Raw genomic sequence first — 14,024 nt, 5'->3', positions numbered from 1 at the left:
CAATACGGAGGGCCATCTGTATCCACTTCTAGGATGGAGAGGAAGAAAAAAGAAAAAATACAAAGAAAAAAAATCTATGTAAAGAGAACAACCTTCCATAGGACCTCTTGCCACAGTTATTAATAGTTGCATTGGCAAACTCATTCATTAAATAAACCTTTATTGAGTGCCCACAAGGTCATATGATTAGGGACAAAACTGATGCTTAATACAAGTGCTTACCATTGGAAGTTGAAAGGAACCACAAGACGGAAGGAGCCTGGGTCCCTGAAGTATCAAAAAAGGAAAACTGGGACTTCCCTGGTGGCGCAGTGGTTAAGAATCCGCCTGCCAATGCAGGGGACATGGGTTCAAGCCCTGGTCCAGGAAGATCCCACATGCCACGGAGCAACTAAGCCCGTGCACCACAACTACTGAGCCTGCACTCTAGAGCCTGTGAGCCACAACTACTGAAGCCCACGTGCCTAGAGCCCGTGCTCCGCAACAAGAGAAGCCACCGCAGTGAGAAGCCCACGCACCACAACAAAGAGTAGCCCCCGCTCACTGCAACTAGAGAAAGCCTGTGTGCAGCAACGAAGACTCAATACAGCCAAAAATAAATAAATAAAATAAATAAATAAATTTATTTTAAAAAAAGGAAAGCTGCCCACTGAGCAGAACACACACATTGGGTTGTTGTGTGAGCTGATCAAAAACACCTATTTTGAGCCATTATAAATGTTGTAGTCTATTCTTTTCTACAACCTAGACTAGCATAACTAATTCCCTGAGTCACTGAGTTGGACCAAAAACAAGGAAGTTTTCAGTAGAGATCTGTTAAGTGTGCTCTTCAAAAATACTTCTGTTTTAAATATAAACATGCCTGGTCTCTCTAAATCCGGGAACAAATTTCTGATTCTTTTTAAACTTAATGCATTAATTTTAATTTTTGTTATTTTAAACTCAGGACGTTCATTAATTTCATATTTTCACCATAACAATAGGTATCGTTTTTCTGATCAATTATAAAAATTTACATTAAAAGGATAACTCATGTTTGGGGTTGGAAGATGCAAACTATTACATTTAGAATGGATAAACAACAAGGTCCTACTGTACAGCACAGGGACCTATATTCAACATCCTGTGATAAACCATAATGGCAAAGAATATAAAAAAAGACTGTCTACATGTGCGTAACAGAGTCATGCTGCTGTACAGCAGAGACTGGCACAGCATTGTAAAGCAGCTATACGTCAATAAAATTCTTCTTTTAATTAAAAAATAAAAATTTTTTTAAAAAGATAACTCATATAACTATAATAAGAAACTTCCCAAAAGGGAAGTTAATTAAGACAGTGTTACTGTCTTAATCTGAGTATCTATATTACAAACACATTTTAAATTTTAAATACTTCCCTCTCTTCTTTCCTTTTGTCAAAAGGGTAGATATAGAAATAGAAATGGAGACCTATGAAACATTTACACTATTTCATATACCATGTCATGTGATAATTAAGCAAAAAATGTCATCAAATATCAATATAAATCCCAGTTTCAGTGGCAATGATTTCTAATTTATAGTGAATACCATCCTCCCTTAGAAAAAAATTAAGATACAATAGTATTAAAAATGTAAAAAATGTAAAAAAAAAAAAGGAAACCATATTGATTCTTGCACAAGGGACCTACACAACCTTATGAAAAGTGGCTTTATTTGTAGCAATTTTACAAAAGGTACAAAACACTTCACCTTAGACTATTCCATACAGCAGCCCATAAGTGCCAAGGCAGGAAAATAATTCATTACATTATAAAGGGTTACTGCCAATATTAGGCTAATTTTCATACTAATCAGTCTTCGAAGTAAGTTTCCCAAATTAAATATGTAGGTATTTATTTATAGATGTATTCCTAAATGAAAGTATTACTAACAATACATTTTCTGACTTGTTTGTGGTTATTATCTTTGTTAATAAATATAAGGAGAATTCAATGTGAATTTGAGTGAACTCTAATGGCTAGAGGTCATTTATTCCATCTTCATATACAGCCTCAGGGGAGATATTGTCCAAGAAGAACTCATGGGGACCAATGTGTAAAACAGAAAGCGGATATATTATTCTTGATGATAACTGACATACACGCTGAATGGTCCCATGAGTATGGCTAAAACAATCTCCCTTTGTAAACTTAACCCATTTGGAAAGCCAAACATCAACAGAAAGAATCATGGCGAGGTGGATTTAAGGGGAGCTTCTGTAAGCAGTGGGCTAGGAGACTCTATCTACCACCTGGACAAGACTGTCCAAAGTCTATCTGTCTCTCTGTGTGCCTCTCCCTCCTAGACCTTTCTCTCTTTTCTCTACTTTCAATGCCAACAAGTCAAACGTCTGATTGGCTCCTTTGATTCTGTAGCTATGTTCATATGCCTTCAAACCACTGTAGAAAAGGGATAATCGGGCTTAATGTATACAGTCAGAGTGAAAATTAATAAAGCAATATATGCAAAACTCCCGGCACATGCCTAACGCATAGAAAGGACTCAATAAAGTCTATTACAATTATGATTACTAGCATTGAAGGTGATCTGATTCTGCAAGGTTCCTTCTTTTATTTCTGATCTCTGCTGTGTTTCACTCTATGTTGATTTTATGGTTTAATTCATTAAAGACAATGTTATTTCTCAGGTTATTGAGGGTGGACATATCTTGTGGCCTCAGAGAACACCAACTCCTGCCTTGACAAAAAAAGGTCTTCCAGCTTGTGTTTGGATACTTCCAGTAAAATTAAGCTCCTTCCTTCATAAGATAGTCCATTTCTTTATTTAGTCTAATTATTAGAAAGGTTTTTCTTACTGTAGAGCAAAAATCTACCATGATTTTCACTCACTGACTATTTTTCCTCCTAGGAGCGGGTGGACATCCTCTTCGTGAAAGGCCGACCAATATCTGAACATAGGTAACATGCTTCCTTCTGCCTTCCAGGCTCTGTAACACCGTTGCCTTTTTTTTTTTTTTTTTTTTTTGCGGTACGCATGCCTCTCACTGCTGTGGCCTCTCCCGTTGCGGAGCACAGGCTCCAGACGTGCAGGCTCAGCGGCCATGGCTCATGGGCCCAGTCGCTCCGCGGCATGTGGGATCTTCCCGGACCGGGGCACAAACCCATGTCCCCTGCATCGGCAGGCGGACTCTCAACCACTGCGCCAACCAGGGAAGCCCCACCATTGCCTTTTGACCATATGGCTTGATTTCAGAAACCAGGAAGATCCTGCTAGATCTCCTCTGGACCTTCTCCAGTTTGTCAGGGTTTCCCTTAACACGAACACCTCCAGAAGTGAATACAATCATTTGGATGTGAGCTGGCAAATGAAGAACATAGCAGTGATGCTATTATTTCTCCAGTCCCCTACAATACATATATATTAGTTTAGTATAAGGTTATATTAGCATATTTATGGCAACCCCATCCTACAATTGATTCAAAGTGCCCCTAGAGTCAAAGTGCTCCCAGGTCTCTTTCCTCTAACCTATATTTGAATAGCTTGACTTTTGATTCATTTAATCCAGATTGATATCACAGCAAGCTCTCAAAACTCTCACTAATATACAGATACATTATATTGAAGGCATCACCATAAGTTCCCATCAGCTCCTAGCTCCTGATCAAAACTCAGAGTAAGATTAATTGACCTCTTTCAGGTCAACACTTCTTTTCATAAGCAACTCAAAGCATCTGTTTAATTATCAATTAATGCAATTTTATGGGGTAAGGACATCAAGTCCATATTGCCACAAATATACAAAGTATATCTTACAATACACACATAACACACACTTTACTAAATCCTACTGAGACGTTTCTATTACTGAGGTGATGTGTCTTTAATATTTAACAGCAGACTTCAACAATTAATACAGTATCACCTTTACTATCTTCTACCATAGTAATCTACTATCATCACATGAAATATCTTCATGAATAGTTTAAATAATTCCTAGGGAAATGCTTATGTACTTAAAAAAATCTGTGTCAAGGGGTTTCCCTGGTGGCGCAGTGGTTGAAAGTCCGCCTGCCGATGCAGGGGACACAGGTTCGTGCCCTGGTCCGGGGGGATCCCACATGCCACGGAGCAGCTGGGCCCGTGAGCCGTGGCCACTGAGCCTGTGCGTCCGGAGCCTGTGCTCCGCAACGGGAGAGCCCACAACAGTGAGAGGCCTGCGTACTGCAAAAAAAAAAAAAAAAAAAATCTGTGTCAAAATATATAGATTGGTCTAAAAACCTCATTCTAAAAGAATGTCCACTGTGTCTTTGATTTTACCATGATTTAATCTGTGTATTATTTCCACGACAATGGTGACTACAAATCATTAAAAATTTTTGAAGCACAGGTACATATATTATTATAAATATTGAAGAAAACTTGGCCAAGTGTAGATACAGTCTCTCGTGTAATCACGATATGCCTCTCACTTCAAATTCATACTATCTGCAAGCAGGCACTTAATAAATGTCTGTTTTTGACTAATGTTGGGTCATATTTCTCCCCCACTTACATGATAAAATCTACCTTTCTCTGTAGTGGAAAAAACAAAAACTCACAGCTTTGTCTGTGAAATGCATGAGGTTTATGATATTTTGAAAATTATGTGCAATTTTTTTTCATTATCTAGAAATGACAAGAGAGTTTCTGGGGTTAGGGATAAAGAAGCGAAGCTACAAAATTGAAATTGAATGACTGAAATTGAATAATTACAAATATCAGATTGCTAGGAAACAGTCAAGAGCACTAAAGTCTATCAAAATGAGCATGTAGACAAATTCGCTAGAAAACAAAAAATGTGGAAGCAATAAAACAAGCTGGACAGATTACTGGAAGAGAGCAAAGCCTCTAAGACAGTGGTGCTCAAATCTCAGAGTTTGGAAGACACACCTGATGGGACTGTTAAAAACTTTTAGGTTCCCTGGCACTATCCTCACAGATGGAAACTGAGTACACCTGGGGTAGGTCCCAGACCATTCCAGTAGATTCTGATACATTGTTGTATTCTGTCAACACTTGAAGCAACACTGCTTTGGAAGCCTGAGCTCAGGCGCTCAAGTGCACAGTATAGCTACCCTGCTAACATGGAGATGAAGGTGAGCACAGGGCCCTGCCAGGTAGTCCCAGCTGCTTCCCAGAGCCCAGGACAGAAAAGATGTTTATCATATGTTACAGATCACAGTTACACCTATGGTACATTTCATCATCACCGAATATTCATTAAAATCTGTATAATGTTATTTTACCTGGTTAGTATTTTATCTTCATTTTGAAAATTGATGCTAATTTTTAAATCTAGATATCTATTCTTTGGCCAATACAAAGTTAGTCATTGAGCAACTATATATAATAAACACTGTGATCTAGAGGAATATTAAAGTCAGGTTTTTAATATTTCTACAATGTGCCAGGCAATCTGTTAGACATTTTCTCCTAATATAAATCTCCATCAAGTCGGCCACTCCTAGGTCTAAAATTTTAAAAAGCATGTTTATTTTATTAAATTCGCTTTGTAGACTGTTTCATGGGTCACTTTGTAGATGTCAGAGGCAGCAGGTTATGGTATTGTGAAAAAACTGTGATCATGAAGAAAAAAGTGCCCAAGAAAATAAGCTATTTTAACAGTGTAGTGATATATCATCAAACCAACCTTTGAGAGGGAAGGTGTGAAAGAACTGTTTTTAAAAAATAAGAGGGCTTTGTGTAAATCATTAACTTTGAACTACCCTAAAGCCATTACATACAATGTAATGTGTATCTGTACATATTTAATGAAGATATTTTTAAATAATGTTTTTACCCATATGATTTAGAGCCTGCTGTCTTTTAGCAATTCCTTAAAAAATAACTAAAGTAAGGTGATATCATTGTGGTTTTGATTTGCATTTCCCTGATGGTTAGTGAGCATCTTGTTAGGTGTCTGTTGGCCATCTATATTTCTTCTTTGGAAAAATGTCTATTCAGATCCTCTGCCCATTTTTAATCAGATTTTTTTGTTGTTATTGTTATTGAATTGTATGAGTTCTTTATATATTTTGGATATTAACCCTTTATGGGGTATATGACTTGCAAATATCTTCTCCCATTCAGTAGGTTGCCTTTGCATTTTGTAGATGGTTTCCTTTACTGTGGAGAAGCTTTTTAGTTGGATAACTCCCATTGGTTTTTATTGCTTTTGTTTCCCTTGCTTTTGGAGTCAGATCCAAAAAAGCATGACTAAGAAGGATGTCAAGGAGCTTACTGCCTAAGTTTTCTTCCAGGAGCTTTATGTTTTCAGGTCTTACATTCAAGTTTTTAATACATTTTGACTAAATTTTTGTATGTCACATAAGATAATGGTCCAGTTTTCCCAACACCATTTGTTGAACAGATTGTCCTTTCCCCCATTGTATATTCCTGCCTCCTTTGTCATAAATTAATTGACCATCTATCTGTGGGTTTATTTCTGGGCTCTCTATTTAGATATCACCTTACACCTGTCAGGACTAGGACTATTAACAAAAAGACAAGAAATAACAAGTGTTGGCAAGGATGTAGAGAAAAAGGAACCCTTGTACACTGTTGGTGGAAATGTAAATTGGTGTAGTCACTATAAAAAAAACCAGTATGGAGGTCCTTCAAAAAATTACAAACAGATCCACTGTATGATCCAGCAATTCCACTACTAGGTACCTAACCCAAGAAAACAAAACCACTTATTCAGAAAAGATTTAGGAACCCCTATGTTCATTGCAGCATTATATCCAATAGCCAAGATATGGAAACAACCTAAGTTTCCATCAATGGATGAAAGGATAAAGAAGAGATGGTATATGTATATATAATAGAATACTACTCAGCCATAAAAAAGAATGAAATCTTGCCATTTGTGACAACATGAATGGATGTTGGGGGGTATTATACTAAGTGAAGTAAGTCAGAGGGAGAAAGACAAATGCCAAAGATTTCACTTATATGTGGAATCTAAAGAATAAAACAAACAAACATACAAAATAAAACAAAACCCAGACTCACAAATACAGAGAACAGATGGTGGTTGCCAGAGGGGAGGGTGGTCATGGAGGGGGATGAAATGGGTGAAGCAGATCAAGAAGTACAAACGTGCAGTTATAAAATAAATAAGTTATGGGGATGTACTGTACCGCACGGGAATACAGTCAATAACATTGTATTAACTTTGTATGGTGATAGATTGTAACTAAACTTATTGTACTGATCATTTCACAATGTATACAAATGTCAAATCACTATGTCCTATGCCAGAAAGTAACATAAAATTGTATGTCAACTACACCTCAATAAAAATTTATATATAAAATGTGCATAATAGATTTTTGAAAGAGCCAAAATAATATACTTTTATCATCAATATGATTTATCATTTTTAATTTAAATTTCCCTTTAGAAAGCTATATTTACCATGTAAAAATCAGAGACTGTTTGCTTGTGATGAATTACATATGTAGAATTAAATACAGCAAAACTCCAACTAGGAAATTACCTGCATGGTTCTAATCCTGACTGCTTTTATTAGACCAGGAAAGGAAGGTTAACTGGTAGGTCAAGGTAAGAAGTAATCATAAATAAATAACTGTGACCAGTGGTGCGAGATGTACCGACCAGGATCCTCTCATTCCAAAAGCTTCTCTCTTTCTACCCCAAGCTGTGCAAACCTATTTATTCCGCCTCTGTCACCACTGCCCAGCAGTGCGAAGGGTGAAATGTAGTAAGGGAAACCCACCATTAGACAGAGGAAACAGGACCTGTACTACAGAAATTTACAAAGACATTACAAAGACTGAATTTCAAACACTTGCAGGGTGTTCAACTTTAATACAAAAAAGTGAAAAATCTTGCATGGTACATATGTGAACCATAAACAAGAACAGGATGCTAAAGAGGATTAGAGAACTTCAAAGTAGCAGGATAATGAAACAAATACTGGACTCTGAACAGAACCACATCAGAATCATTGCCAGGAACCAAAGGCGCCAAAAACATAGTGAGAAGACAATGACAATTAATACATAACTACGAGGTAATTATTATCTGCATTCAATTACCAGTCAACCAGCTATGTATCAGACACTGTCCTAGATGCTGGGGACCCATAACATGAGACATGACCCCTGCTCCCAAGAAACACATATACTAGTGGAGAAACAGATATGTAAACACAGAATTAAATGCTGTGTGATCACAGCTATAATTTAACATTAATAAAATGAGAGTTGGCATGAATTAACAGTGATGAATATCAGGGATGATGGCTGTGTGGGTTTATGATAATGTATGTTTATTATTAAACATTTATTCATACAGTTCATTCCATGCTGTGGTTTCAGGTTTCAATCATTTTCCAGTAATTTTCCTTGTCAAATTTATGAAGGACACCACTTAAATATCACTTCCCAATATGGTTAAGAGAGCAATCGAATGGATGGATCCAACAGTGACTTCAGACATACACACTGGGACCCAGAGGCGTCCATGTGGACAACACACCTCACCAAGGTCCACTTCTTTTTGTGTGTGTCTCGTGTTACAAGATCCAGCAAGAAAATAATAATTCACAGTCTAATTTAAGAAGTTGAATGATTTTTGAATCTATAAATTGAGGTATATAATGGGCTGCCAATTATATGGTCAGCATACATGAAAAATGAATTTCAAAGCATCATCACAGAATGTAAGGTGGAAGCATGATGAATTTCATAAGGGGACACATTAGATGCCAAAGCAAGCTTTCAGAAGATGATAATAGCCAAAAAAGACAATCAGAAGCATGTATGTTTATTTTATGGCTTTTTTCTAATTTCCAATGTTTCTTCAAACATTGCAATCATGATTTAGGAAGAACTGTAATAATAGAACAAATCCCCTCCTCTCAATAAACCCAATAAAAATAATATTGCTAAACCGTATCTAGAGTGTTTGAAAAGGTACATCTTTTTTATGTCAACAAGTTCTCTTAATGTAAGTTGCATAAGGGTTCATGACTGATGTCTTACAGCTATGAAGTGGCAAAAATCACTGTCAAATGAAACTGCTCACTAATTATCTGACCCCAGTATCAGCTCTCCCTGCTTCACACCAGGGTCTATCTAACTCATCTGGTCAACTAAATGCTGAATGTCAGTATCAGAAAAACACAGACTGACTGCATAGAGAAACCATAATCTTGGAAAAGATAAAAGATGACAGGCCTTGGAACTTCCCCACTCACACATATACAAGGCATTGGCAGATGAAGGTCTATCAGAGCTAGACCCATTCATGATGGAAGAAAAGAAAAATGACCGGAATGACAACGAGATAGGTGTTTCATAAGAGAACAGTTTCAATACCAAAGGAGTCTCTTGAGAAAATTAATGAAGCATTTGAATATTCTTTCAAAAAAATCTTTTTCAAATACTAGGAAAGTCAAACATGAAATGAAGAATATCATATTGTTTCATCATAAAATGTCATAAAATGTATGTCCCCACCCGCCCCAAAAAAGACTAAGCGTTTGATTCACTCTTTTTGAGATTCAAATTATTAACTAAAATAAAAACCTAAATTCGGTTACATATTAGATTAGCTAAAACAAACTAATAATATAACTTTTCATTTTACCAAGATAAAGTCCCAATCAAACTTTCCTCCTCTCCCACTTTTTATAAAATTTTGGTCTCCTTTCTAAGTGGATTCACTTTCAATGGTTGTCTTCCTAAACCACTTATCCTTAAATAACAAGAGCCATCTATAAATCAATTCAACCTCAAGGTAGTAGACAAATTTGCATCTACCAAATCACCTTGCAGAGAGGACAAAAAGAATCAGGTCTCATCACAACCTATGGAAGACTCACACTCATAAAATAATAAGAGAACATTATTTTGAGGTCAATACACTGTCAGACATAAACTTAATCAAATGTAAGCAGCAAAGAGATTCCAAAACCAACAAGAGGTGATTTTAAAATGGTCTTGTAGCACTGTATTTCTCCATGTAAAAAGGTAATCAAGAGGTGTCAAATTACAATTCTGTTTCTTTTTACTTCCTAAAACACAAAAATTATTCTGATCTTATGTCTTCCAACACCTTCATATATTAATAATTCCCACTCTTTTATTGTGATTTTTTTCCAGATTTGAGAGATCAGTTCCAAACAGGCCTATCAAGGACATAATGCATACATAAAGGTGAGAGTCACTCTGAACATACATAAAGCTTCCTGTAAGCTGAGCAATAATCCCTGTTAGCAATTCACAGAAAGCCCTAACCATTCCCACTCCCTTCCAGGGCCTGAATTCATTCTATATGGCTGTATCCCTCTCTTTGATCTGTGCACCTTTGAAGTCTCACCAGATAGCAGTTCCTCCTAAACTTCCCAGAAGGGACCAGGCCTGAGTACTATAACAGCTTTCCCCCATCTCTCCAAGGTGGTGGACTGAGATGTGAGATCAGGTTCTTATCACAAGTTTCCAATCAACTGGTTGGACCCTGCTCCAAGCTGCATTCCCTCAAAGTATCAAAACTCCCAAGTCACTGTATGGCTGTGTCTTACGCACTCATTTTCAAATCCTACTCAAGTAGAATTTGTGTTACCTCTCTTTTTGGGACCCGACCCTTATTTTATCTTCCCTGTACCCACTGGAACTGTGGTCACATCAGATTTCCTCTCACCAGTCTCCTTTGTCCCCAGGCTCCATTTTTCTCTCCCACTCCAAGTGCTGTAAACCCACCAAGGCTGGTGAGGTTGAAGCGCCCACCACTATAGGCTACAAATGACATAGTATGGACCACATAGCACTCTTCCTTTGAGTAAATGGCCATGAACAGTGAAAGAAATAGCAACACTTTTTAAGGATTCTCCCATTTCTAAAGGAGACTCAATTTTTAGGATATACTGATACATGAGGAGGAAGCAAAATTATGACAGATTCCATGTCCCTAGAGGACCTAAAAGAGTCTTATAAAAGTTTTATTTTGGTCAAAGGCCTGGCAGAAGTCACTGACAAATCTTGCAATTTAAAACAAGTTCGGTTTTCTTCTGATGTTTGATTGACAACAGAATGGCAAAAGCACACTTTCATCTATTTTTCTCAGCCCAGCAGGACAACTGCCCCCAGGAAAGGAATGATCATTATTAATCAACTGTAAAACACACAACCATTTTAATTGATTGAAATAAGTAGCATTCATGCTGAAATAACGGGTCACCCTGAACACTTGAAATGAAAGAATACAGATGAGGAGGAAACTAAGTCAGTTAGCATTTTAAAAGATTCATGGCGAAGAATGGATAAATAGGAGCATTCCCTGGGGTCAATGTTTGAGGTTTCTTTGCAAATCTGAATGGATGTAAGGTTATATCTAAATGGAAACCAACATATTGAAGATAAGAAATGAATCAGTCAATTATATAGCCCTAAAGATAAAAGCAATCCCCTTGATTTGTGTGATACAATATTTGGTTGGACATTTTAAATCTTCTTTACACTTTATAAATATTATCTTAATTGCTTACTTTATAACCATAAGAAATTATCCTAGTTGAAAGCTCTTGATCATCTAAATTAAGTCAATTTAAAGAAAGAATTTTAGTTTATTCTTTACATAGTGCTAAAGTAATATAGGGCTCCAACTCCATGAAATAACTGGGATACAAAATTACCATAGCTGAAAACATATTACAGATTCTGAATATCACTCTTGATTTGCTTTTTTGTCATTTTAAAAAATCTTTCTTTAGCGAATCATGAAACCAGAAAATTTTTCATCTTGAATGGACCTTAAAAATCATGTCATGGCCAGTTCCTTCATGTTAGAAATGAAGAAATTCAAATTTAGAGAGGTGAAGTGGACTTAAAATGAAATTCATCATCAAATACCTAACTTAGAGTCTGAAAATAATAATATCACAGCATAGGTTTGGAGCCTTACTCCCCTTTACTCTCTCCAGGGCTCAGGCTACAATTATGTATTACTGACCAAAGTTAAGACAGGAGAAAGGTTTGTCATGATGCACAAATACTGAACTATCTAAGCTTATAACACACACAGCTTTGATTGGCTCTATCGTAAAGCCTTCAGGTTGAAGTTAAGTCAATTAACTGCCCCTTTAAAGATATTTAAAAAGAATAATGACAGTACTTTTCGGAAAAAGTTAGAGCCCTCTAGCATAACCTAGGAAAACGACCATTTACGGTTCCATCCAATGCCAGTAACTCTACGCACAGCATAAGACATAACAAAACTATTTTAAGCTCAATTGTTGAGTACAGTGACTGTACCTCCCAGCCTTCAATGTGAGACTGCCACTCCTCTAAAACTTCCAACTTCTCCATCTGTCTCTTGGCCTCGTTGATGTTGGAACAGACGGCTTTCATGGCTTGGAGGGCTTCCATCACTGCTGCATAGTCACTGTGTTTCCTTGGAGTCCGCTTCAGCAACTCCTGTTTATACACAAAAAACAAACCGCCCTTTGATCTTCAGCTTTCTGGGACAGCAGGTTCAGACTGACCAGGAAATGAAAACTGCAAAGTCCGTGAGAGCCAATTTCAGAAGTGACATCACAAACTCCACCAAATTAAGATCAAAAACAAAAGGCTGAATCAGTGAATAAGCGTCACCCCCTGCACACTTTGCAGTCACTTTAATTTTTCCCTCAAAATGATGTTTTTTCAAAAAACTAAATTAGTCATCTCCTTTGGAATTGTCAAATATCTCACCTACTGCATGTAATTTTTTATAAGTTTGAGTTTTGCTCCAAAAGGAGGACATCTTTATATGTTGACTTCATTTTCCTAGAGTCTTTAAAAGAATAGTAAATATTTAAATGAATATGTCCTATAATTTCAAAAACAGTTTAAGTTCCTTATTTTCTAATATTTTTTGAGAAACTATAAAAATGTCATAAATAAAGCAAAATTTTAAAATAGTCTTATACTCTAGTAAAATAAACAATGTATAAATTCCACAATACTCCATCATTAAAGAAGGAATTTATGCTGTGTTTGCCAACAACTCAGGTTCATTCTCTGCAATGAATGAACTTCCATACACCCTTCAACAGCTTTCTTTTTGCTTTTAGTTTCTTTTTAGTTTTTTTCCATTCAGGATATCAGAACTAGAGTAATCTTTAATCCTATAAAAGGTCTTGTTTAGAAGCACCAAATTAAACATCTTCACCCACTGTCTAGACAGTTGTGACCACGTTACTTTTTAATTAGTCATTTGTTTCTTTACTACAGTTGCCATCATCATGTAATTAAAACAATTACAGAAATCCTGAGGCAAGTCTTTAAAAGAGTTTTCTTAATTCTTAACATACAGTGGGAAAATATGCAGTTGTTATACTCTCTTGATGTCTGCTATTGTTGAAAATTCTGCCATAAACTTTGACCCTGCATTCAAAGTATTCACACTCTATAGAACTAACACCAAAAGAATGCACATTACATCACTCCCAAGATCAGGCTTAAATAGTTATGCTGGATCACAAATCCATAAAGGAGATATGTAGGCTTCTGCAGAGACTCTCCAGTGTAGAATTATTTGTAAATTGTGTGAAGTGGCGAAGGCAGCCTGCAGTCTATGTGCCCGGTAGGTACCTCTGGAGTTGCGACATGAAGTTAGATAATGTGAGATAGCAGGAGAAATGACTAGTAATCATCTGTCAGTTACTTGCTATGGACCTTGTGCTGACTGGCCAACCCAATAATTCCAAGTTCCACAAATAAGACCAACGTACCTTTGCTTTAACACACGGCCTAATCCCCTAATGCTTTTCTCTGAATAAATAAAACCATTGCAGATCATCCCAGAATACCAGCTCAATTTTTCAGCCAATGGTACAACAAAGAAAACCATCCACACCAGTATATCTACTACCCAAGTAGTCTTCTCCTGTTTCTTTGTGAAGATAAATCTTCCAAAAAAGGGAAAAGATGTCATTCCTCCACTTCTTGAAGATGCTCTGAATCGACCTCTTTCTTCCTAAGCAAGGATATGT

At 36.7% G+C, this 14,024-nt stretch overlaps 1 protein-coding gene across 2 annotated transcripts in view; it reads right to left on the bottom strand.

Annotated features, from left to right (window-relative positions):
• PREX2 (phosphatidylinositol-3,4,5-trisphosphate dependent Rac exchange factor 2) overlaps positions 1-14,024 on the bottom strand; it is a 279,954-nt gene that overhangs the window by 175,941 nt on the left and 89,989 nt on the right. For both annotated transcript variants that reach the window (XM_060115599.1, XM_060115600.1), the window contains exon 6: positions 12,304-12,465. In XM_060115599.1, the coding sequence (XP_059971582.1) occupies positions 12,304-12,465 (162 nt within the window). The remainder of the gene's footprint in view (positions 1-12,303; positions 12,466-14,024) is intronic.

This window comes from Mesoplodon densirostris, chromosome 13 (genome assembly GCF_025265405.1).
Source record: "Mesoplodon densirostris isolate mMesDen1 chromosome 13, mMesDen1 primary haplotype, whole genome shotgun sequence".
Classification (NCBI taxonomy): Eukaryota; Metazoa; Chordata; class Mammalia; order Artiodactyla; family Ziphiidae; genus Mesoplodon; species Mesoplodon densirostris.
This window is presented reverse-complemented; position numbering and strand designations above follow the sequence as displayed.